This window comes from Halichoeres trimaculatus, unplaced genomic scaffold (assembly GCF_033239565.1).
Source record: "Halichoeres trimaculatus isolate MK-OKI-2021-1 unplaced genomic scaffold, fHalTri1.1 fHalTri1_scaffold_14, whole genome shotgun sequence".
NCBI lineage: Eukaryota > Metazoa > Chordata > Actinopteri > Labriformes > Labridae > Halichoeres > Halichoeres trimaculatus.
The window spans coordinates 3485265-3510993 of NW_027437192.1; the positions used below are offsets into that span (position 1 = coordinate 3485265).

General features: G+C 37.4%; 2 protein-coding genes across 3 annotated transcripts; one reads left to right on the forward strand and one right to left on the reverse strand.

Annotated features, from left to right (window-relative positions):
* Positions 1-3588: 3588 nt before the first annotated feature.
* On the forward strand, positions 3589-7549 carry LOC141802851 (visinin-like). Its single transcript, XM_074686623.1, has 3 exons — positions 3589-4150; positions 6853-6964; positions 7395-7549. The coding sequence occupies exons 1-3, from the start codon at positions 3770-3772 to the stop codon at positions 7478-7480; spliced, it is 579 nt and encodes a 192-aa protein (XP_074542724.1). The 5' UTR covers positions 3589-3769; the 3' UTR covers positions 7481-7549.
* A 4258-nt stretch (positions 7550-11807) lies between these two features.
* LOC141802837 (germ cell-specific gene 1-like protein) lies at positions 11808-24455 on the reverse strand. 2 transcript variants are annotated; one of them, XM_074686608.1, is made up of 7 exons: positions 23257-24455; positions 19150-20172; positions 15697-15891; positions 13960-14019; positions 13696-13854; positions 13492-13603; positions 11808-13406 (listed from the first exon to the last, which is right to left on the reverse strand). In XM_074686608.1, the coding sequence occupies exons 2-7, from the start codon at positions 19343-19345 to the stop codon at positions 12830-12832; spliced, it is 1299 nt and encodes a 432-aa protein (XP_074542709.1). In that variant the 5' UTR covers positions 19346-20172; positions 23257-24455; the 3' UTR covers positions 11808-12829. The 2 variants fall into 2 exon arrangements, with proteins under 2 accessions (XP_074542709.1, XP_074542708.1); XM_074686607.1 differs by lacking the exon at positions 23257-24455 and having other exon boundaries at positions 19150-20498.
* Between the last annotated feature and the right edge of the window lie 1274 nt (positions 24456-25729).

Sequence of the window (25729 nt, forward strand, 5' to 3'; positions counted from 1 at the left end):
GAGGGTGAAACTGAACTGAACGCTCTGGCCTCCGCTTGTTCTCATGAAGAAATGAAATGGAGATAAACGCCTGCTGGCGAAGATCTTTGAGGTGTAGGCAGGCGAGTTTCCTTGAAAGCTTAAAGCTTCACCCAGCAAATCAGTTCCTGTTTGAGTTTCTGGGTTTTTCAGGCAAACATTGTCCAGTTCAGCGTCAAAAAGAATCTTAAGAGATGATGATTCTAATTTACTGCACAGAAGTTTTCAATGATCATGCTAACTGCACATGTGGACAGATATCTACCCACAAGCTCGGCTAACAAAGACATTGTCTCTAAACACCAACTCTATTCTTGCTCCTGGACTGTAAACAAAGACGACACAGAACAAGAAGTCTTGGCTGGACGCCTTTTGTCGCCGAGCGTTGGCTGCAAAGCCCCAAAAAGTTGGCACACAGAGGCTTTCATGTTGTCAAACTTTGGCGGATGTATTCTGAGAATGCGTTTATTTATATCTACGTTTGATTTATTTTAATCTTTGTTTACAGCGCGCACACAGAGGGCTCAAACAGAGGAAGTTAGACGGCTGTCTCTTGAACTTGCAGTTGCTGCTCAGCAGTTTTTGACCTTACCTTCACCCTGGTTGTCTAATCCCTCGTCAGCTTCATCAGGTAGTTTACACACACAGCGTTTATGCATTTGTCTTGTGATTAACCCCAATCACAGGTCTTCTCAGATGCACTAACTCTATAGATAACGACATACAGTGAGAGTCGCACTCCACTCAGACTCTAACCAGCAGGAGAAAACTTAGACCTGAACCAGTTTAAGCAACAGGTCTTTTGTTGTATTGGAGGTGGACCACGTTGACCCTCTTAATGGCCCTCTGCTCTACTTCACCTCCTACAACATCAACAGCCCACCAACTTTCCATGCACCTGTGGCTAACTACATCTACAAAAAGACTAATCTGTGCCTGCTAAATAAATATGTTTGATATGCGGCAAAAAAATAGCAAACAACAAAAAAATTTAAGTTGAGCAACATAATCTACATATATATAATCAACTTTAAGTATTCTTTTAAGATGATTACATTTTTGCAAATGTATTAAATTTCATGATTGTTTGAATTTTTTCCAAGTTTTTGAGATTTTATTTTTTTTAATTCTTCATTTTTTTATGTTCAATTTAAAAAAAAAATCTGCAAATTTTTAAAGCCTAAAATTTTGTTTTGTTTTGTTTTGTTTTTGAAATGTGAAAATTGCTCATTCTTAGATTTAAAAAAAAAAAAAAAACGTTTTAAAAAAATTTGTTAATCCAAAAATTGAACCTTTTGCAAATTTTTGAAATTTCTAAAATGATTTTAAAAAAGGGCCAAATTTTATTTATTTATTTATTTTTTATTTTATTTTACAACAAATGTGCTTAAAATACATGTTTAATATGTAGAGAGTCATTTGCAAACTAAATTTATTAATCTTGCTACATTATCAATATATAGCGTAGAATAAGTATTCTTTGAAAAAAAACAAGATTTTTGCAAATGGTTTGATTTTAATTGTTTTTCAAATTTTTAAATTACAGAATTGCTTAAAAAAAATTTTTAAATCTCTTTTTTTAAATAGGCTTTTTTAAAGTTTTTTAAAATCCCTTTATTTAAAAATTGGAATTAAAAAAAAATCACTTTTTTATTTTTCTTTTTTTCTAATATGTAAAGTTTTTTTAATAAAAAAAAACAAATTATGTTATTTTGAGTATTTTTTTTCATTTTTTTTTAATTTTTGCAAATTAATTAAGGAGAGATCAAATAAGATATAAATTTCCTGAACTTCAAAAAAACTTCCTGTTTAAATAAGTATGTATTATTTTTAATTATGTATAAAATTGTATTCACTTCATTGTCATAATTGTGAAGATAAAATAGATTTTGTAGCTCCTGAATGACTTTAATCCAGGTGAGCTGGGGAAAAATGGTTCCTATCAAGGTAAAGGTTGCAGATCCCTGGGATAGTAACTCAAAAACAACATAACTTAATGTACAGCCAAACCAATGAACATGATTGATAGTAATTGTTTGATTTGATGAGTCATTTTTCAGTTGTGGTTCATGTTTGTCCAGTTGGTTGTAAATGTTTTTGGTTTTGCCCTCAGGAATCTCTTGCTACTGTTTGTGAGAAACCTTTTTACATAAACATATGACCACAGCGTTAAAAAAACAGAAGCTCAGTGAGCTCAGGGGTTCATGTGGGTGCTGCTGTGGCTCCTCCTCAGGGTTATCCACTTTAATTGACTTATCTCAGCAGGCGGAGGCTGATTTTCACCGCCGCTCGCAGACAGAGCATCACTGTTTGTCCTGGACTCCTCGGCTGATCACTCAGGTAAGAACGCTGCGCTTCACTGACGCCATGAAATATCTGAATCCCTGCGGCTCTGGAAACGCTCGCTGCTGGACTCATTGAGGTTCTCGAACAGTGGACTTTCCTGTTTCTCCGAAAGTTAGATTTGATCGAGCAGACCGAGACAAAAATCACCTTTAAAGAGGCAGAGGGAGCAGAAACTCTAACGACTCTGACATTTTCAAGGGTTTATTTTTGGCTCTTTCAACGGCAAGCAACAATTTTAAACCTAATTTACTCAAGACTTTGTACAACTTTTTTCTGTATTTACATTTTCAGTGATAAAGGGTTAAAGATTAAGCTTGTTTATCAGACACTAGACTTACAAGTTGATTAGACGTTATACGAAAGCAGAACTAGGCAGCTGAGCGTCACGTAATGCTCGCCAAAGGAGTCCTGGCACACCACAGGGTTCAGTTTAGAGCTCAAGTGTATTTTCACGGTTCCTTCAGACAAAAAAAAAAAAAAATCATACTTTGACCGTCTTTTCTCATTTAGCAAAGAGAAAGACTATTGTGACTTTGGTGCATTTCTTGAGTTACACCAAACCTTGAATTGTCCCAAAGGTTGGACACTAAATATCTAGTTACAGTTTGCTAGCGAACGAACAAAAAGATCACTTGATCAATACAGAAATCCTGCCCCTTGTGGACATTGGCAGAAATTCTCACCCATCTACAAAAACGATAGAAGAAGAACCGAGAAGCTCAAAATCGGGGAAGGGTACATCACAACTTCCTTCTACGAGATGACTGAGTTGACTCTGGGTGATGGAGACCTGAAGAGCTGAAATTGCCAAAGTGCTTTCAGTTGCTGCTTTAAAGGGTTAAAACACTAATTTTAAGTGGCACCAAATGGAACATAATGAATTAAAAGATGATACCAAGTGAGAGCTCAATGAGTCTGAAAGTCTTTCGGTTTATCTCGAGAACTTCCTTGATCTCTTTGGTCACTCATCAAATTCTCTAAAACATCTAACAATCGAAGAAGTAACTTCTAATAACGTTTGTGAAATGGTCCACTCTGCGTCCTGTGAGAACAACCGATTGGCTTACTCAGTTTTTAAATAGTAGAGTTACTCACACAGCTCTAGGGCACTACACTTTATACCTCGATGGACAAACACTCCAGCTCTGACCTGCGTTGAACTTGTTCGTGACACCTCTCGCTGCTATTACTGATAGGTGATTGGATTAATTAGCTTACCAAGCAGCTTCTGCTCTCTTCACAGCACTTGCTCCTGTGGGCTGTAGGGAAGGACCGGGATCAAGGAGGACACTGCAGCCGCTCCACAGGGAGAGGAGGTGACTCCGTAGACTAAGGCTGTGTGTCGAGCGCCTGTATCCAAAACATCCACACTTTATACAGCTGTAAAAAACACACAACACTAACAATGGGAAACAGCAAGAGTGGTGCTGTGTCCAAGGAGATCCTGGAGGACCTTAAACTAAACACCAAGTTCTCAGAGACTGAGATTGTCCAGTGGTATGAAAACTTCAAGAAGCAGTGTCCATCGGGGCGCATCTCCAAAGATGAGTTTCAGACCATCTACAGCAAGTTCTTCCCAGAAAGTGACGCCCAAACTTACGCCCAGCACGTCTTCCGCTCCTTCGACACAAACGACGACGGCACACTGGACTTCAAAGAGTATATTATTGCTCTCCACATGACGTCTACGGGGAAGACCAACAGGAAACTGGAATGGGCCTTCTCGCTGTTTGACGTGGACAAGAACGGGTATATCACCAAGTCAGAGGTCAGGGAAATCTGCACGGTGAGTTTTAGGGAACGGGGACAATGTGGCTTCAATGATTGGGGAATCTAAAAATGTTGATTACCAAACCCATTTTTTCCTTAAAGACACAATAATTGTATATATATCAAACAGTGTCATCTGCATACAAGTTCATCCATCCGGACATAGGTCACATTTAGAGGGTTGTACACGCTTTGACCTCGGGTAACTTTGGCTTAAGTGTTCAGTTAAGGTTGTTTGGTATATTTTTAGAAGAAAGCATATGAACAAGGGGTTAAATCAATGGGTAGATTAAGGAATTAATGAACAAAAACAAAGATGGATTGACGCTGGAATCAGAAGTTGGATAGCTCTGGGTAGAATGGTCACAGTGGCAAACATTTGTTGTGTTTCTACCCTAAAGACGCTACACATACACTATTAGTTGATGTACAGGTTAAACCTGGGGTTTAATATTTGGAGAAGACGTGTTGTTCCCAAAAAAGACTTTGCGTTAGCATGTGGTAGCACTGAAGTAACAAAAAACAAAAAGCTGTCTTGCGTTGCGTGTTTTTACCCTTGTGGTTAACTTCTCTTTTAAAAACAGGATTAAACTCCAATTGATGCTGATAAACAGTTTAAGAGTTAAGCCTATGGCAGCTTTGGAGTCAGGATAGGGGGATAAATATAGAAACTGACCGCGGCGAGTAAATCCTCAAATAGTTACCACTATCTTAATTAAGATATCGATTTTACTCTTTACACACAAGTTGGATATGTCGAATAGTTTGGATAAAGACGGACAGCACTGATCTAATCATTCGGCAGTTGAGATCAAATATCTGGAACGTTTGGTGGTATTCACCTGTTCAAAAGAGTGTGCCTAAGAAGGAAACGTTGAGCTTTAAACAATAGTATCATCTGCATACAGGGTAATTTGGGACTGTAGAATATTTTTTTGTTCAAGAGTCTGTCAACTTAGACACCTGGCCACTTTTTCAGTAATCTTTTGAGTATTTTTCTCTAATGATGTTAACATTTTACCTTTTTGGAATTTAAAACAATACACTTATCGATCCAATTCATTTAAATATTAGTGTGAAAGCCAAAAACTGAAACTCTCAGAGCTCTCCAAAAACCGTCTGACCTTCTATCTTTGGCATTGCACAACATGATAAAAATACACCACCCTATTTTTAGGGAAGGATTTGATCCTTTACTTTCCCCGCAGGCCTATTTGTAGACCACATTTCACTTCACCAGATTAGAGTGGGTTTAATCACAGAACAATGCCAGAGCAGAGTGGTTAATCCTTCGCACCAAAGCAGTTTGTTGCCTTTTTGTCAATGGACACATAGTGGCTGGGATTAAGGGAGACACGTCCCATTTTGTGGCTATGAAAGTAGAACTGTCTCTCTGAAGACCCCTAAACAAAGAGCAAGGGTCTGCAACCTGCGGCTCTTTGACTCCTTGTAATTTATTTTTCTCACCAAGTGTATTGATGATTAAGGGCATTTACACTAAATAAAATCCGGTGTTAAAACTTTGTTAACATTTTGTACAACATCAACAGCCCACCAACTTTCCATGCACCTCTGGATAACCTCAAGTTTTACAGCCCTGGGAAGATAACTACATCTACAAAAAGACTAATCTGGAAGAAAATGCAGATTTTAACTCTATGTGGATGAATTCATTAAACTGACAACGTGCCGGATTAATATATGGGCTTGATGTGTGGCAAGACATAAGCAAACAACAAAAATAATAAGTTTAGCGATAGTTTCAATATATGCTATCAAATTTAGGTATTCTTGCAAATTTTTGCAAATGTTAAAAAATTTCAATATTTTTATTGACTTTTGCAATTTTTTTTAATTCCATTATTTTAATTTTGGCAATTAGAAACATTTTTGCAAGTTAATTACATTTCTTCTTTTTTTTTCAATTTTTAAAATTTCAATATATTTGGAAAACTTTAGCAAATTTTGTAAATTCCATTTTTTATTTTTGCAATTGCATGAATTTTTGCAAAATGCTTTTACAATTCAATTTTTTAGCAATTTTTATATATTTGAAAAATATAATATAATATAATATAATATAATATAATATAATTTAATATAATATAATATAATATAATATAATATAATATAATATAATATAATATAACATGATAAAATAAAATAAAATAAAATATAACATAATATAATATAATATAATTTTTTTTAATTCCATTTTTTAACGGCTGCATATACATGCTTGACATGTGGCAAAATTTTAGGAGACAAAACATATGAATCAAACTACATTATCAAAAGATGTTAGAAAATTTGAGTATTCTTTCAAAAGTTTTAAAATGTTTACACTTGTATTTAACTTGTATTGTTTTTACTAATGTTTGACATTTCAGAATTGTTTAAAAAAATTTGGCTCATTTTTTTAAATTTTTGCAAATTTTAAAATCTGAAATCTGAACACTTTTTTAAACTTTTTTTTTCTTAATTTTGAAGTTTCAAAGCATTTTTGACATCAATTTCATATTTTTTTTAAAAAAAGTTCTTGTTTAGATAATGATTCACTTGTTTGACTATCTATGAAATTTCATATACTTTATAGTCATTATGGGGAATATTAAGTAGATTTTGTGGCTCCTGAATAACTTTAATCCAGGTGAGCAGGTTACAGACCCCAGGTTAATGTGTTAAACCAATCTGTGTTGTGTGTTTTTTCTCTAACAGGCAATTTTTAAGCTGATTCCCAAAGATGAGGTGTCTGGTCTGCCTGACGATGAAAACACAGCTGAGAAGAGGGCAGATAAACTCTGGAAATACTTCAACAAGGGTGAAAACGGTGAGAAATCAAGCTGGTAGAAGGAGTTGTAGATTTAACTTACACTGTTAAAAAAAACCTTAAACCCCCTAAGAAAAAAACCCCAAAAAACCCTTATTTGGAGTACTTTGTTTTGGCAGCTGTCTCTTTAAGACTCCCCACTCCACTTACCCTCTTCTCTCTGATTGGCCGGCCCTCTGGAGGCCTGTTGGGGGTGGAACTATGGGCAGAACTTGGTGTATGAGGCCCACCATGCTAATATAGGTCATGTTAAGCACCCGTTTTGGGATCGTTGTGTGGTGTTTTGGGATTTCTACAACATATGAAAACATAGAAGTTTGAAAATCTGCATGTGAAGTATGGATAGTAAGTTTTGCTAACATGTAGCCCTGTGATACCCTGAACTAAACTCCATCTTTTTTCTCCTTTACTCTCTTCCTTCTCATTTCAGATCGAGTGGCAGAAGGAGAGTTCATTAAGGGGGTGTTGGACAACGACGACGCCCTTCGCTTGATCCAGTATCAACCATCAAAGTAACTCCTCCCTGTGATCCTTCTCCCCTCTCCTCATCTGTCTTTTTACTTTACTCTTCACTCTTGCTATTACCAGGACACCTGACTGCATCATCAACGCGTGAATATGACAGGTGCGACAATGACGCCCTGTCGCTTTAAAGTAAATAACAGGATCTCCTTCTGTGTTTTTATGACATTTTTAACCAGGGTGTTTGTGCTGTTTTCTTTATCCTACAGTGCATGTTACTAATGTTAAAGCAGGAGTGATTACCTGAGATTTCAGCTCACATTAAGGTTCACAGGAAGTCTTAGTGGACACCTGTGTGTTTACCATGAAGTAGAAAACAACATTTCCCATCATTGGATAAATGTGAATACGATTTTCCACCAAAGTTAGCTTTTTCACTGAAGTCCTCGAAGCACAACAACATCTGGGAAACTGTCAGTAGTTAAAAATGTAACCATAAAGGTGTGTCTTAGCAACCCAAGCTAACTTTCTGCTATGCTAACATGTCACGTGCTTTAGTGTTAGTGTTACTACCCTGGATTATGTTTTCTTTTCTCTACTGAATGATTTTTAAACCACCCTGAAGACGTGTGTAACCATACCCGGGCTTTAGCGCCATCTGTGTTCAGTCCTTCCAATGTCCCAGTTCATTTAAAGCAGGAAGGACGTTTTATTTATTTATATATATCATTCATTTCCCTTCACAATAAATTCAACATAAAACCATAAAACCGTCAAACCATCAACAGTGTGTGAAGTCTTTTTTTACTCTTTCATGTTGTTTTGAAACTGAGATTGTTGGACAGTTCAGTCATATCTGTGTGAGCCGTGTTTCGTGAGTTGCGCCCAGTCGGTTCAGTTCAGTTTGTCTTGGTATGGCATGCATTTTGTAACGTTTCCATTGACTAAAACCAGGTGAGGTCCCCAAATAATTGACTCGTCTTGTCCCTGTTTGGTACCCTTCTGCCAGACATAAATGTAGAAATTACAGAATTGTTCAAAAAAATTGTCATTTTCTAAAATTTTTGAAATCCTTTTTCTTAAAATAAGAATTTCAAAAACAGTTTCAATTTTCACAATTTTCATTTCTTTTTTTTGAAATTTGAAATTTTTGAAATAAAAAAAAAATTAATTTTTTTTTTGCAAATTTCTTACATTTTTTCAGTTTTTGCATTAAGGAGAAAACAAAGACATACATTTTATAAATAAAAAAAACTCTTGTTTACATAATTATTCACTATTTTTAAGCATATATAACATTTCATACACTTTATTGTCATAATTGTGAAGATAAAGTAGATTTTGTGGCTTTAGAATGACTTTAATCCAGGTGAGCTGATGCAAAATGACTCCTATTGAGGTAAAGATTGCAAACCCCAAATACAGATTTAAACTGCAAACATGTTAGCTTGATATGTGTGATAGATATGAAGCAAGATTTTAGCAAACAAAACATATAAGTTTAGCTACGTTGTCAATAAATGTTATAAAATTTGAATATTCTTTCAATTTTTTTCACATTTATTAAATTTCTATTTTTTTGTTTTTATTTCTAAGATTTTAAAATTCCTAAAAAATGTGGCATATTTTTTTGCAATTTTTTTTAAATTTTCGAAATTTCTTAACTTTTTTATTTTTTATGTGAATTTTTGAAATTTCTTAATTGTTGTAGTTGTTTTGTAAATTTTTGAAATTTGACATTTAAAAAAATCTTTGAAAATTTAAATTGTTAAAATATTTTGACATTTTTTGAAAATTATTGAAATTACAAAACTTTATTTTTTGCAATTTTGGGAGAATTTTCAAAATATTTTGAAATTTCAAGGTTTTGGAAATTTTTCCTTTTTTTTTTTTTTTTAACTTTTTTAAAAATTGTAAATATATTTAAAATAAAATTAAAACTCAGGCATCAAACATACAATTTTATTAATTTAAGAAAAAATCTTCTTTTTTAGATAAATATTTACTAGTTTAACTGTTTATAGAACTTATGCACTTTTTTGTCTTAACTATGAAGATAAAGTAGATTATTTTGGCTTCTGAATGACTGTAATCCAGGTGAGCTGAGGCTAAATGGCTCCTCTGAAGGTAAAAGTTGCAGACCTCTGGTCCGGTCATTGTGTATCTGATCCAGACGGCTCTGACCTACTGGTGCTGAGATGCATTGACTTGAATTGAAACCTATCAGATCTGCTCTGAGTGACCGGAGCTGGATCAGGTGTGATTTTGTTGGTCATTGTTAACGACTGAAATTCGATTCATAAATCAAATCACGTATTCAGATGTGATTCGGGCAATCTCACCAAACTTCGTCTGTTCGGGAGGGTTTGGGTTTTGAAAACATGAGCCGAACTCTTCGCTCCCTCCAGAGTCTCCAGATGTTCTGGGTTGACCTGTTTAACGTTGGCTGTATTCTCGAGTTACGTAAAACGGAACAAGGTAATAGTCTCAAGATAAAAGATTAATATTGTTTCATAACGACAGGACCTGGTTTACTTTCTTGCTCCACTTCCTTAAGACATCTGGTCTTTGTTTCCCTTGGTGAATTTCGGCACGTAAACCGAGACATGAGAATGTTTCAGTTTACCTTTTCTGATATCAAATTTGGGGTCTCAGAAATAAAGTTTTTACATTAAACCTTTGTCATTTATTCTTTTTTTTCTCTTAGAGTCTAAATAGTAAATAAATAACTCCACCCTGGTTATAATCCACGCGTTTGGGGGCTTTTGAGGAAAAACCAAACAGTAAAACAGATCACCTTCATGCCACGCTTTGGTCTGAGGTCTGAGGTCTGAGAAGCCCCTCTTACATAAAGCGTTGTGTAATTCAGCCTCTTAATTGACATTTTTAATTACTTTCTCCATGCTGCTCAGTGACCTGATGTCCTGTTTATCTCTGCTCTGCTGCCTTCACTGTGTCAATCCCGCCTCTCCCTCTCTGTTTTATTCCCCTGACTGGGGAGATTATTGACATAATCCAGTGTCCAGTATTTGAAAGCAGCTGCCTTAATGTCTTAATCTCTCTGTTGCTGTAATCTTTGATTCTTAAATCACTTCTTTGGTTTTTTTCGTAGATAAACAAACATTGGAAGTAAAAACAGAGTAACTGAGTTGAAACGCTTTGAGCTCAGGAAGTTTGCTACTCTGGTTTTGGGTGGAGAAATCGTTAAGATATCTCAGATCTTTAAACTTGGCCATGAGTGAAAGAGTCACTGTGCCAGTGCCGACCCAAGGGGGCTCCTGAAAGCACCAAGAATGGGTTTGAACACCAGACCTCAAACATGGATTAGCAAGGCGTGTATTTGTTTTGGAATTAAATGGAGATTGGATAGTAAAAAAAATTCTTTAAGTCAACTTTTTACTGGAGTCAATGTTCTGAGGTACAGTATTTATCAGTACAGTTACGTAGCCCTACGGTTACAAACGTGATATCAAGCAAATGTTGTAGTAGCCTGCTATATGTAGTGCTATCGGCAGCCTGGTGCTCCGACGTATCCGTAGGCTAACCTGTCAACAAGTAAACACTGTCAGCCTTTGCCACTACCAATATGGCTGTGATAGCCAATCTGCTTCATTTTCTGTTTCAGAAACAGACGGGTGACGTCGGGTAGACTACGTCCATGTTTTATACAGTCTATTGGAATAACCGGTAACCTGTAATATTGGCGCTGATAATCTCAATTTAAAGAGTGGATTATGATCAGGAATATATCTAGATGGGAGACTTGCAAGATCACTTAGAAGCTCCTCACAACCTCTTTAAGGAACAACACAACAGGTTTGAGGTGTTGACTTGGCTTCCGAGTTTCCCAGATTTCAATCCAGCAGAGTAACTCTAAGATGTGTTGGAGGTCTGATCCATTAGGGCACTTCACAACTTCCATGACTTCCTGGTTTGATTCCCCAGCCGGGCACAAGCCTTTCTGCCTTTCTGTGTGGAGTTTGCATGTCCTCACCTTCCGTTCATGGGTTTTCCCCAGGTCCTTCAGCTCAATAAAGCCATGTGTGTGTGTAGTGTGACTGTATTATAATGTTTCCACAAGGGGCTTGTGCAAGAAACCTTCTGGGGACCAAGTCTGGGCAGGGGACCATTGTGCTGCTTTTGTCTGTCTAGTAGCTGCAGATGGGTTTCAGCTAAATCCGGTGCTGGGCATCTCTTATCATTAACTAGCATGTCTAATGAGCCTGGCCCTGTGTGAACCACCTTTCGATGGTCCCATAGCAAAGCAGATTAACGTGTCAAGCTAATTTTCATGACTCATTAAAAACGATGTTAGCATGAGGACCACAAGTACTTGTAAAGATGTTTTATTCATACCTTACCTGAGGGAATTACCATCGAACCAACAGCAGAAGTATCAAACGCCACGTTTTTTGTCACACTGAGTACTTTACACATCATTTGGGTTATTGTTTGGGTACAATCTCTCATCCTTCCAGACGTCTAATGTGATCTAATGTGAAAATCCCTGAAAAAGAATTAGTAAGGCTGCTTTGACACAAGCAAGAACGTCTTTCTGGTCTGTTTGTAAAAGTTGGGTTGATAAATATCGTAGGACAATCCAAGAAAAGAAGAGAACTGTTGAATTTCAGGAGTTGAGTCATTCTTGTCTTACTGTGACAAGAGCGATTGGATATTGGACATGTCTTGGGTTTACTCCCTTTTAATGTTAGGGTAACTGACATGGGGGTTGGTCGACAAAGGGACCATTAAAAAGTGGGCTGAGCCTGAGGGCAACGCATTGGATGTTCTTGGGAGAGAGTCACTGGTTCATTTGGTTTCCCTGGACACTTCCTTGTAGAGGTTTTCCAGACATGTCCAACTGGTAGGAAAGGCCTGGGTTGACCAGGGGCTTGCTGGAGGGACTAGGTCCCTTCTGTAGGAAAATGCTGCTGGTTTGAGAAATGTCTGGGTGGACTTGCTTTGCATGCTGGCACCGCAATGCAACACTAGTTAAGGGGGGTAATATTGCTGGATGGACGTCCAGAGTCGATCCTTGACAAGATGGGGAGGAATATCTAGGTATGCAAAATCCCAAGATCCCAAAGGAGGAGCTAGAAAATATTGCTGGAGCAAGGGACACGTGGTCATCCTTGCTTGGACCACTTCGTTCCGTGACATCTGCGTAGCTTTGAGTCTCCTTGGACCAAGTCAAATCTAAGGGGACGTAAGATACTGTGGTTCAGTCAACATCCCCTAGTAAGAGGTATAACTGTTATGGGATGATTGTGATGCAATTGTTAGTGTCAATCCAGAGACGCACAGTTATGGCCGTGCCGTGATGCTCATGTGCACATGTACAAAAAGTCCCCATCGCACCCCATTGCCATAAATGTTTGTTGCCGTCTTCTGCAGCTCAGAGTCTCAGCAGAGCTCCCCCTCCCGCTCGTCCTGCAGAGCATAATCCATCTCATCCATCTCCCGCTCACAGTCCTCACATCCCTCAGTGCCACATCCTTCCATCACCACAACACCATGATGGTCCACCAGCCTGCCTGCTCCAATCCCCATCCCTCCCATTGGTCCAACCACTCCCAGTCCCATTCCCCCAGCCCCCCCTGCAGCTCCCATCCCAACCCCGTTTCCCCCGACTCCTCCGATGGCCGTCATCCCTCCCATCCCATTCACTCCAAGTCCTGCTCCTCCAACAAGCAGGGCTCCCGCTCCACACGCTAATGGTCCAACTGCTGGTCCCACTCCTCTGGGCCAAAGAGGGTCCACGAGCACCCCCTGCTGGCCAAGCTGGATCAGCTGACTGACAGAGTAAACTCCTCCACCACTGCCACGAACAACTTCTTCATAGGAGGGGGCCCGGGCAGCAGCACGGGCTTCCTCCAGCCTCAGCCGGGCACGGTGCTTCATCTCGATGAGGGTCTTGGTGTAGGAGTTGAGTGTTGCGACAGCGGCAGCCATGCAGCAGCTGAATGAGAGCCACGCCATGCTGGAGAGAAAAGGCGATGGGAAGATATTATGCCTGTCTTTGAACCATAGGCTAATGCAAGGGGTTGTTAGAAGGTCAAACTTACGCAAACGACCATCCGTAGTCCCAGCTCTGTGGCCTCCAGTCTTTGGGCCCGATGCTCACTGTCATCTGAAAAACTGTGGTGTACATCATGTGTGCGACCATTCCCATCATGCCTAGAGAAGACGCAAGAACAAGACATTTTCTAAAAGAGTTGAAGCAGAAACACAAGAGACATGAAAAGAGCTCAGTGTCCCACATCCCTTACCTGAGAGGACGGTGCACATGGCAGCAAAGGCGTTGATCTTGAGGGCGTTCATCTCCCTCTTTGCACACAGACAAATGGCCTCCACCCACATGAGCAAGAAGCCCATGGCCAGGAGACCGATGTACATGAACTCACTGATGACAGAAAGCCAAAGCACACCTGGGAAAGGTAAAAGATCGCACTGACTCATTCAGATATTGCCAGATGTTGAGGTGCAGTGGTGAAAGTTTGAGCACAGGATGACAAAAATCTCGTTGTACAAACCTTGTGTCTCTCCTGGCGTCAGCTCAATGAAACTGCGACACTTCTCTTCCTGATCACTTCCTGCAACAAAAACCAGTCAAGGTTCATTTGTGGAAATCTTTGTAATAAGGTGCACGGACCTTGTTTAATCTTTAACATCTGAACATCAAACCAAACTTGCCATGGACAACCCCTGGATCCACCCCTGATCTCAGTAATTAACAAAAGCATGATGACTAAAGTGACTGACTGCGTCCAAGTTCAAGACTTGTTTTCTGGTGTCCCACAGGGGTTCGTACTGGGTCCTGTTTTATTTATGTTTTTGCCCATAACTTGTGTTTTAGTATGACAAAATGAAACTATTTTGCAGATAACAGTTATATATATTTCAGCATCATCACCAGGGGTCTGCAACCTTTACTCTCAAAGAAGCAATTTTACCTTAGCCCACCTGGATTAAAGTCATTATGGAGCCTCAAAATCTACTTTATCTTCACTTCTTTATCTTGATTCAGTATATAGATAAAATCTAGGAAATATTTATCTACACTAGAATTTTTTAAGTCATGCAATCTAACGTGATATCTTACTTTATTTTTTGAAAAAAATATAATAATAATAAAAGTAATAATTTCACATTTAAAAAATTAGCAGAAATTAGAAGAAATGAAATTTCAGAATTTGCAAAAATTGCACAATTTTCATATTCTATTTTTAAAAATTTGCAAAATTATCAAAAAAAGGACACTTCAAAAAATCAGAAAGAATAAAGAAAAAATGAAACTACAAAATGATTAAGATTTTTTTTGAAAAATAATAATAATTGCAAAATTTTTTGAATTTCAAAAATTTGCAGAAATTAAAAGAAATGAAATTTTAGGATTTGCAAAAAAAAAAGAAAAAGAAAAAGAAAAATTTTCATTTTTTTGAATTAGCAAAATTTTCAAAAAAGGAGATTTCAGAAATTAAGAAAAAGTTTAAAAAAAAAAAACTGAAACTACAAAATCTGAAAAATTTCAAAAACAGAATTGGAAAAACGATTGCAAAAATTTTGGAAATTCAAAAAAATTGCAAAATGTCAAAAACAAAAAAAATGGAATTTTTAAACTTTGCAAAAGCTTGAAAAATATTGGAATTTAGACATTTGCAAAAGTTTTGAAACAATACTTGAATTTGTTAACATATATTGATAATGTTGCTCAAGTCATCATTTTTTGTTGTTTGCTTATGTCCTGCCACTTGTGAAAATATAAAACAATCTTTATTTTAGTAATACATTTTTAAGCTACATGGAGTCTCTGCAAAGGAATCAAAGAGCCACAGGTTGAAGACCCTTGATTATCCCTTACCACTTCAGGGACAGATGTTGAAGTTGTTTCTCTGGAACTCTATAAGCAACATGCTGAAATATTAAGAATGATTTTTTTTTGTCTTTTTTGTATCAAAAATGATGATGAACATCAGCTTTGTCTCTATACTTAGAAGAGATTAAAAATGTCTCGACACACTAATATTTGTTGGGGGGGGGGGGTTTCTGACAGATGTTTGTTTTACAAATGCAAAACATATTTCTTTTGCTGCTGGTTGATGTAAACAAATCTGATTTGCAATTTCATCAAACGTGCCAGAAATCTTTTTCAATCCTAAGAAGAAGTATTAAAAAGAGCAGCGTTAAGCCCATGCCTGTAAGTTTAATGACTTCAAAATGTAACATTTGTGTGATTTTTGAAGCATAGGATGCGTTTTCCCATCACAGACCTTCATTGTGCTTCTCACAGGACAGCCAGAAGCCGGTGTGGAAGTAGCGCAGCATGTACTTGTCCTCGCCCGTCTCCCAGATGTAGTGGACGGCGTTGGCCAGCTGCTTCCTCTTGATTCTCGCCAGCTCCTCCTTTTGCTGCGGGGAGAGCGTCACGTTGGAGGGTGGGTTCCTCGGGTCAGGAGTCGGGGCTTCTGGATGGAGAAAGACAGGACAAAGAGTCTCAGGAGAAACACATTCAGAAGATATAAACTCTGACATAAATCCTCAAGTAGGTCTCCGGAGACAAAGCGTGTAACTGAGTCCAGTTGTAAACACAGCTCTGCAGGTAATCTGCTGCTTTATGAGAAATGAAAACAACACAGAAACAAACAGGCTTAGTGCGGAAAGATAAGACGGCGGGGTCGTAGAATCCAGATGACATGCAGATGCAAACTTCTGAGATTAGCAACAAAGCTGGGATTATGTGAATCTCTTCCTGTTCAGTGGAGAATGAAATACTTGAAACTATCGTAGCTGATAGCTAAGATCCTGCGCACAAGTATTTTTGGAAACTGTAGTTGTCACGTCACCAATATGCTGTCTGTTCCTCGACAGATGTTCTCACTACAGAAGTCAAATATTACGTTTTTTTCAGTGAAAACATGAAGAGATTAAATTTATTTAAGCTGGATCAATACGAGTGGTCTGACACCCACAGGAAATTTGTCACATTTTACAACCAAGTACACAAAGTGCTGTCCTACTCTCAGCAAAGTAGAATCGAGGGGATGCTGAGTTAGATGGAGTTATATAACTAAAACACTGTCAGTCGAGGTTACACCGGGTGAGGGGTACAGATGTGTTTGTAAATCAGGAAGTGTGTCTCGAAGAATTATCAGAGTTATTCAGGGACGGCTCATTCAGTCAGAGATGAGTTCACAGTGTGTGAAAACTGATGTTTTCCTCCACATGTGGACAAAACTGTTGGCACCCTTTGTTTAATGAAAGAAAAAATCCCAGTGGTCAGAGAAATAACTTGATTCTGGCAAAAGTAACAATAAATAAAAATTCTATGAAATTTAACAGATGAAAGACAGACATTGCTTTTTAACCATACTTCAACAGAAATATTTTAAAAAATAAACTCAAAAAACAGGCCTGAACAAAAATGATGTTACCTCTAGAAAAGACTGAAAATGATGTTCTATTCAAAAGCTGTAAAAAATGGTGTTATCGTCAGATTCTTAAATTTCCTACGGTCCCTTAATGTATCACACGTGACATCAACAACTGCGGGAAAGAACGATGTTTTTTGTGAGACTGCCATCCACAGCTTCTTTATCTGTACATTCTCTTTGAAAATCTGCAGAAAATCAACCATTTGCTCTAGCTCAATTCTGTAAAAAACAAATAATTTTACACTCTTTACTGCTTTAAATAAGCTCTGAATGACCAATATATGTCCTGTATTTAAATTTAAAAAATTCTTTGAAATTTGCCTTCCATCTTCCTGGTGTCACGTTTCAGCTTGGGGCTGCTCTGCACCAATCAGCAACAGTTTGTGTGTTCAGAGCTTTAAAACTGAAAATACTTCACTTTTCTTTGATCCAAGACTTGAATTAAGTGTTTTGTACATAGTTATTCACAGTTTCTATTGTTTTAAAGTAAAAATTTCAATATCCGCCTGTCTTTATTGAATCGTTTCTTGCATTCTCATTCTGTTTAGTTGCTGAGACGTTGTTGAGTTACATCTGTCTGTAGCCCTGGTTCTCCTGACCTCGTAGAGGTTAAAGGTAAATCTTTAAGACCATCACCAAGCAGTTTGATTGTCCAGTGACTGGAGTTGTACATATTACTCAGAAATTCAAGATCCATGGGGCTGTAGCCAACCCTCCTTGATGACAAACCAAAGAGACTGATAATACGAATGGTGACAAAAGAGCCCAGAAAAACTTCTAAAGAGTTAAAAGGTGAACTTCAAGCTCAAGGAACATCAGTGTCAGATTGCACCATCCATCGTTTCAACCAAAGCGGGCCTCATGGGAGATGACCAAACAAATCATATAAAAGCCAGACTGGAATTTTCAAAACTACATTTTGACAAGCCACAAAGCTACAATACATCTCCAGACTATCGGGGGACTCTAGACAGAAATGTGCCGGCCGGTGTCAGAAAGCTTGGTTTCAGTCGCAGCTCATAGGTCATGCAACAGGAAAATGGCCTAAAGTGTCCTTCTATGAGCCCTGGCCTAAATCCTATTAAACATCTTTGGAAGAAGTTGAAACATGCCGTCTGGAAAAAAGGCACCCTTCAAACCTGAGGCAACTGGAGCAGTTTGCTCACGAGGAGTCAGCCAAAATACCTGCTCAAAGTTTTGTTTGAAAGTAGTGTTTGCCTCAAAAGGTTGTGCAACCAAATATTAATTTAAGGGTACCATTATTTTTGTCCAGGCCTGTTTCTTGAGTTTATTTTTCAAAATATTTCTGTTGGACATTGTTGTAAACAATGTCTGACTTTCACTGATTAAATTTCATATAATTTTTATTTATTATCATTTAAAGGGTACCAACAATTTTGTCCACGTGTGTAAGCCCAAGAGATGTTAGTCACTCAGCTTTAAGAAATGATGCAAAGGCTACAGCTTTATCATAAGAATTAGTTTAATTCAAAATTTTTGAAATTCTAATATTTTTTGATTTATTTTGAAAAAGTTGATTTCTTTTACGTTTCAAAAAGCTCTTTTTTCTCTATTTTTGTAGAATTATTATTTTACACATTTTTTCTATTATTTTATTTATTTATATATATTAATTATTAATTTAAATTATTATTATTTTTATTTGGACCCCCCCCCCCCCCAAAAAAAAAAAAAAAAAAGTTTAAATTTTGATAATTTCTCAAAAGGTTTTATTTTTTTTATAATTATTATTTTTCTAGTTTCAATTTAAAAAAAAAATCCGATTTTGGGGATTTCAATTTTTTGAAAATTTTGCTAATTTGGGGAATTTTTTTTTTTTTTTACAAATTGTTAAAATGTCCAATTATTTTTTTAAAGAATGATACACTAAGAAATCACATGTACAATTGCATGAGTCAAAAAAAAACAACAATTTTTAGATTTTAACACTGTTTAGAATTTTATACACCTTATATATAAATTTATTGTGAAGATAAAGTAGATTTTGTAGCTTAAGGATGGTTTTAATCCAGGTGAGCTGAGGAAAAAAGGCTTCTTTGAAAGTAATGGTTGCAGATCCCTGTCTTTGATGGTGGAAACATGAACTTGCTCAGGTACGGATTTTTTGAGCCAGGTGTATTTTAACAGCCCAAAAATCGTTGTTTGGTCAGAGGTAGAGATTAAAAACAGTGTGAATGCTCTTTAAACTCTTGAGATGCTTTCCTAACTTCAGTCCAGTATTAACCCTTTGAATGATTAAGAAACAAGCATCTCAGTGTTTCTCCTCCTCACCTGTGGTGTACGGCTGGCTGTTGTTCTGCCCACAGTTCTTCATCTTGACGGGCGACAGGCACAGCGGCTTCACCACCTTGTGTGTGCCCACACACCAGTAGGAGGTGCAGAAAGCCGAGACGGAGAGCGTGAGGGCCAGGGAGGTGAGGGACAGCGACAGCAGGGAGCGGTTCCTTTTGGACATGTTCTCCAACATGGCTGCTTCTCAGAATCTGACACAGGTATGACTTAAAATACGTGTCTTTCAGCTTCACTTTGGAGTCAGGATGAGGATCAGAGGAGCGAGGAGGCGTGGGGAGTCATGGTGAAATGAGGTGGGATGATGAAGATGATGAGGATTTGGAGGAAGCAGAGCAGCAGCAGATTAGGGATGCTGAAGAAACAGGTTGAGGGTCAGAGGAGAGGATGGGTGAAGAGGTGGAGCACGGGCATCGATGAAGGAAGGTAGGAAGGAAGGAAGGAGGAGAGTGGCTGAGCGGAGGTCAGAGGACAGTGGAGTGGAGGAAGATGAAGCGCTGGGATTAAATCACAGTGGAAGAGACAGAGACAGATGTGAGGGCCAGAGGTTGCCGGGGGAACTGCAGCTCTCCTCCTGCTCCAGATTCAGTCACAGGAACTCATCCGTATCATCACAGCCACGGGACGCTCCTCCTCGATGTCACGGCACAAGCCAGGCGAGATGTCTGACTCCACGCATGTCTCCTCACAGAGAGCCCGCTCCTCTCCGGGTCTCTGCCGCGGTCATGTTTCTGTGACCTCTCTCTGCTCTCAGATGAAGATAAACGTTTAAATCTTATCCTGAGGATTCTGAAACTAATCAGCCCGTTTCTCAGGGCCTGTCCCGTTCCTCAACCTGTTCCTCTTCCTCTCCAGGGAGGGCGGGGGGAGGACTGGGTCCACAAAGGAGTGATTAGTCCAGTGTCTCAGGCCCTCCTCTGGGGACAGTAATCTGTGGTAATCTGTCAGGGTTAGGTGGATGAGATTAATGCTGAACGACTCCAATGTCTTTGTCTGGACGACCACCTAAGAGGGAAGAAGTGAAACAGACACAACATGAGGAATCAGGAATAATGGAACCAAGCAGATCGTATGAGATCAGCCAACCCCAAACTTTTCCTGCCCTGTCAGATTTTCTGTCATTCCAATCCACCGTCACTTTAATCAAATTAAAGCAGGCGTGCTAATGAAAGTGTTTCAGCTGGTGTCGGAGATTAATTTGATCAAATCATTTCACAGTGTGACAATTTAATCAGTCAGTGTTGTTGTCCTGCTCGACCTTAATGTGTCAGTGAAAAGATCATTTCTCTGCACGTCGTCCTGACCTGAGGGTTTCAGATTAAGGGGACCAATCAGAGGCAAGAACAAGCTGTTTTAACTCTGGTCTATATGTAAATACAAGAGCTGGATTCCTCAACATAAATGATGAAAGGAGATAAAGAGCAGGGTTTTTCTTATAAGACTAAAAAATCTGGGTTTATTTTCTCTTATCTCAAAACTGCATGGTTCTTATTTCTTATGCACATTAAAGGCAATTATATTACACAAGTACTTCAATAGTGTTCCGGAATTCTGTCCAAAATGGTTTTAAAGAAAGAGAGAAGTGTTCCGGAATTCTGTTCAGAATGGTTTTAAAAATAGAGAGAAGTGTTCCGGAATTCTGTCCAGAATGGTTTTAAAAATAGAGAGAAGTGTTCCAGAATTCTGTCCAAAATGGTTTTAAAAATAGAGAGAAGTGTTCCAGAATTCTGTCCAAAATGGTTTTAAAAATAGAGAGAAGTGTTCCAGAATTCTTTCTAGAATGGTTTTTAAAGATGAAGAAATTTGTTCTGGAATTCTGTCCAGAATGCCTTTGAAGATATAGAAAAGTGTCATAGAAATGTTATCTTGAATTGGCTGGTTTTTAAGGTGTAAGAAAAACTCCACAATTCCAATGAAGACAGCTTGAAACTTTTGAAACTGCCCACAATTGCTTAAGGGATTATGAAAAGTGTTCCAGAATTTAGCTTATAATGGCTTTTAAGATCTTTTGGAAGTGTTCCAGCAACTAGCAAGAGTTGTTTTTCCAGATTTAGCCTAAGAAATGTTTCTGGAATTCAGCCTTGGATGGTTTTAAAGTTTTAAATAAAGCTCCAGAATTCCACCAAAGTTGGCTTGAAACTTATGGAAGGGTGTTCCAGAATCTAGCCCAGAATGGCTTTGAAGAAATGTAGGAAGGTGTTCCGTAATTCTTCCTCAAATGGCTCAAAAAAAAAAAAAAAAAAAAAAAAAAAAAAAGGGAAAAATATTCCGGAATTTGGCTCTGAATGGCTTTGAAGATTTATGGAAGCAAAGTTCCTGAATTCCGTCCATCAACTCGTTGGATTTTTTTCCCCCGATAATTTAACCTAAGAAATGTTTTCAGGAATTCTGCCTCGGGTGGTTTTCACGTTGTCAAAAAAAGTCTTGAATTCTATCAATGATGGCTTGAAACTTATGAAAGGGTGTTCCAGGATCTGCGAGAATTGCTTAAGAGACAAAGAAAAGTGTTCAGGAATCCAGCTCATAATGGTTCTGAAGATATGTAAGAAGGTGTTCTGGAATGCTGCCATGATTGGCTTAAAAAATAGAAAAGTATTCTGGAATCTGGCTCTGAATGGCTTTGAGGATATACAGAAACAAAGTACAAGAATTCCGTCCAAAAACTAGTGAAATTTTCTTTTGATCACTAAGCCTAAGAAACGTGTTCTGGATACTGCCTTAGATGGCTTTAGAGAAATAGAAAAGTATTATGGAATTCAGCTGAATGGCTTTAAAGATACATGGATCTCATATTGGCTTTGAAGGTGAACAGAAACAAAGTTCTAGAATTCTGTCCATCAGCTAGCATGATTTGTTTTTAATAACTTAGCCTAAGAAATGTGCAACAGGATCCTGCCTCAGATGGTTTTAAAGTTTATAAAAAGTTTCCAGAATTCTAGCAAAGATGGCTTGAAACTTACAGAAAGGTGTTGCTTTAAAGATAAGTAGAAATGTGTTCCAGAATACTTTAGAAAAGTATTCTGGAATTCATCTCTGAATGGCTTTGAGATATACACAAAAACAAAATTCCGGAATTCTGTCCATCAAACTAGCAAGATTTGTTTTTCATAGTTGAGCCTAGCAGATACCTAAACCATAGATCTTAATGGTGTACTTAACAACCTAGAAGTGAAATCTTGATAATTAAAAACCTTTGTGTGATCCATAATGTGATATTTTCTTCATGCTTGTTTTTAAAAGAAATTAATTTCTTTATTTGTGCGCAAACAGGAGAATCAGAGCTACTGTGTAACAGAAATCTGCTCCTGATAACTGATCTATGACACACAGGTGACAATCGATCGATCAAACACCTGTTGGTCATCGATTGATTTACACAAATTTAAGTTTTTAGGTATATTTCTAGACTCTTTTTATGTAAATTGTTTCTTTATTTAAATTTTGTTTTAACAGTTTCATAGTTTTTGGTACTTCCTCTCAGCCGTCCCTTTTAATGGTCTTTTAATTTGGTATGTCCTCCTAATAAATATGACTTCCTGTTCTGATTTCTTTTTCTGTCGTCTTTTGGAAATACTTGAATATTGTTACATTTATCATAAAGTAAAGCTGGATCATTTTCTTTTCCAAAGCCGCTGGTTCAACTCTCAACCAAATACACAGAGGGGTGTACAGATGGAATTAAACATGAAAAAATAAAGTTTTTGTAAAGCAAACAGCTGTTAACACTTTGAGCACTGTGTTTCAAAAATGAAAATGTGTTTGAAAATAAACTTCTGCCCTAGTTTTGAAAGCATGATAGGAAACTGACAGGAGTTTGGCTTGTTTTAGGTCAAAGGGTGTTTGTCTTGGGATTGTCTTAGAAAACACAAAAGGTTGAAGTTGAAAGCTAGAAAAACAGCTGGTTTGTTTTAAAGACAAAGTAAAAACTGTAAAAGTACAGCCAGACTTTGTTTCCGTGTCAGATGCTGTCTTTATCATCTCATCACAGCTCAAATTCTTCCCCCTCTGATTGAAAAACCCAGCTGCTTCTCACGCTCGACTTCTGACGAGCTTACCCTCGATGTGAGAAATCAAAAAGTCTCCACTCACCGTGTTCGAGACCCCCCGGCTGCTGAGACTCCTCTTTGTCTTCCCTTCACTCCTCGTCCGGCAGGGACTCCGGTTTCTTCACCTTTCCTCTGCGCTCCCTCATCGCTCCCTCCTCCGTCTTGGGTGAGTTTCCATCAGAAACCCACCCAGATTTCTCTCTAATCCCCACAAGTCCATCTGTTACTTTCCCTCCCCTTTGCTCCCTATACTGTGTCTGCTCATCCATCCCCGCGGCTCGGCCTATCTCTTGGTTTTCTTCATCTCTCCTCCTCTGTCATAACCCTGCTGACCTCCGGACCTATACTGATTACTTTGACTTTATGGTATAGGGCAGCTTGGATTGGGATGAGAGTCTCATCACTCCTGCTCCTCTCTCTAGCCTTCTTAACACAGAGCAGTACAGCTGTACATTATATACAGCTACAGGCTTTAGGAAATCCCATCAATGACTGGAGAGCTATTGGTTTGAGGCTCTGATTGGAAATCCAGGAACGGCACGTTTAGAACAGGCTGTTCAAAACTTGTGAAAACCGTTCAGCTAACCCTAACCCTCCTGAACCAGCCAGTATCAGCTCCTCTCCTACGCCTAACCATGATATTTTCATGCCTAAACCTAACCGTGCTACAAACGTTTCACAGGGAAAACAACTGCTTCCTTTTCAGAGACCACAGAGTGCTTGTTTATGTTTGTAAAACCAGATGATGTCAGTCACACTTGGCCGATAAGTCAAGATATAAATCTTCTTTTAGGATATTAAAGCCCCACTATGAGTGAAACGGCTGCTGACACTTTGCTGTTGTGGCACAATCTGACTTTTATGTCCCAACGTAACACATGCTGTGAGTTAAATCCTCAATGTTCCCACCTCTCCTCTGGTTTCGGACTGTAAGCCCTCTCTGGATGAATGAAGAGGCTCAACCGTCAATCCCAAAATCACGCTCTGATGACCTCGACTGACTCCGTTACTCTCAGAAATCATAAAAGAGAGACTGAGAGAGACTGAGAGAGGGTCTTCAGAGAGTATTGATGATTAAAGACACTGACACTAAATAAAATCCTGTGTTAACATTTAGTTGAACTAAATCTTCATCCCATCTGTCAATAAAGCCTGCCACCGCTCTACTTCACCTCCTACAACATCAACAGCCCACCAACTTTCCATGCACCTGTGGCTAACCTCAAGTTTTACAGCCCTGGGAAGATAACTACATCTACAAAAAGACCAATCTGTGCCGGCTCAATAAACATGCTTGATATGTGGCAAATCAACAGCAAACAACAAAATATGATGAGTTGAGCAACATTTTCTGTATGAATATATATATATATATATATATATATATATATATATATATATATATATATATATATATATATATATATATATATATATATATATATATATATATATATATATATATTTATATATTTATAAGTAATTTTTCTAAATATCTGCGAAATTTGAAAATCTACAATATTTATACAATTTTGCAATTTTTAGACATTTGAAAATTGCTTATTCTTAATTTTTTTCTTAAATGTTTGCAAATTGTTCACAGTTTATGATTGTTTGAATTTTTCGCCAACTATTGAGATTAAATTTTTTATTTTTTTTTGAATACCTGCCAATTTTTAAAATCTAAAATAGTGTAAAATAAAAAATTTTGTAACTTTTTTGAAAATTTGTAGAATTGCTTAATTTTATTTTTTTTAAATCTGCTAATTCTGAATATCTAAAACATTGATGAAATTTTGTAACTTTAAAATTTAAAAATAACTAGATATTTTTTTAAATATCTGCGAATTTTTTCAAATCTAAAACACTTTTTTTGAAATTTGCTAATTTTTATTTTCATTATTTTAAAATAATAAATAACATTTGTTTAAAATGTTTTTAATCCAAAAATTGTTTGAATCTTTTGCAAATTTTTTGAATTTTACAAATATTTGACATTTTGGATATTTCATAGTCTTAAAAAAAAAGTTTGCAAATCTTTGAAATAAAAAAATGGAATTTTTCTTTCAAAATTTTCTAATTTATTCATTTTTTTATTTTTACATTTTTTATCTATTTTTTTTATTCAAAAAAATATAAGAAACTAAGACATCACATGTATAATTTCATAAATTCAAAATGCATCTTATTTTGATCAGTATTGTTTCCTAGATTTTAAATGTCTCCAATTTTACACACTTTATAGTCTTATTGTTAGGATTAAGTTAATTTTGTGGCTCCTGAATGACTTTAATCCAGGTGAGCTGCGGCAAAGTGGCTCCTATGACAGTAAGGGTTGCAAACCCCTGGGTAAGAAAGTCTCTAAATCACTTTTAAGACTCCTTAATTTTTGTAAATTCAGAAACAATACACATACTTAAATGTTTACATAGTGTGTGCCACAAACCAAGAGTAGCTCCTGCGTTTAGTGTGATAACTTCATAGAACTGTTGGAATAAATGTGAAATGTTCAGGGA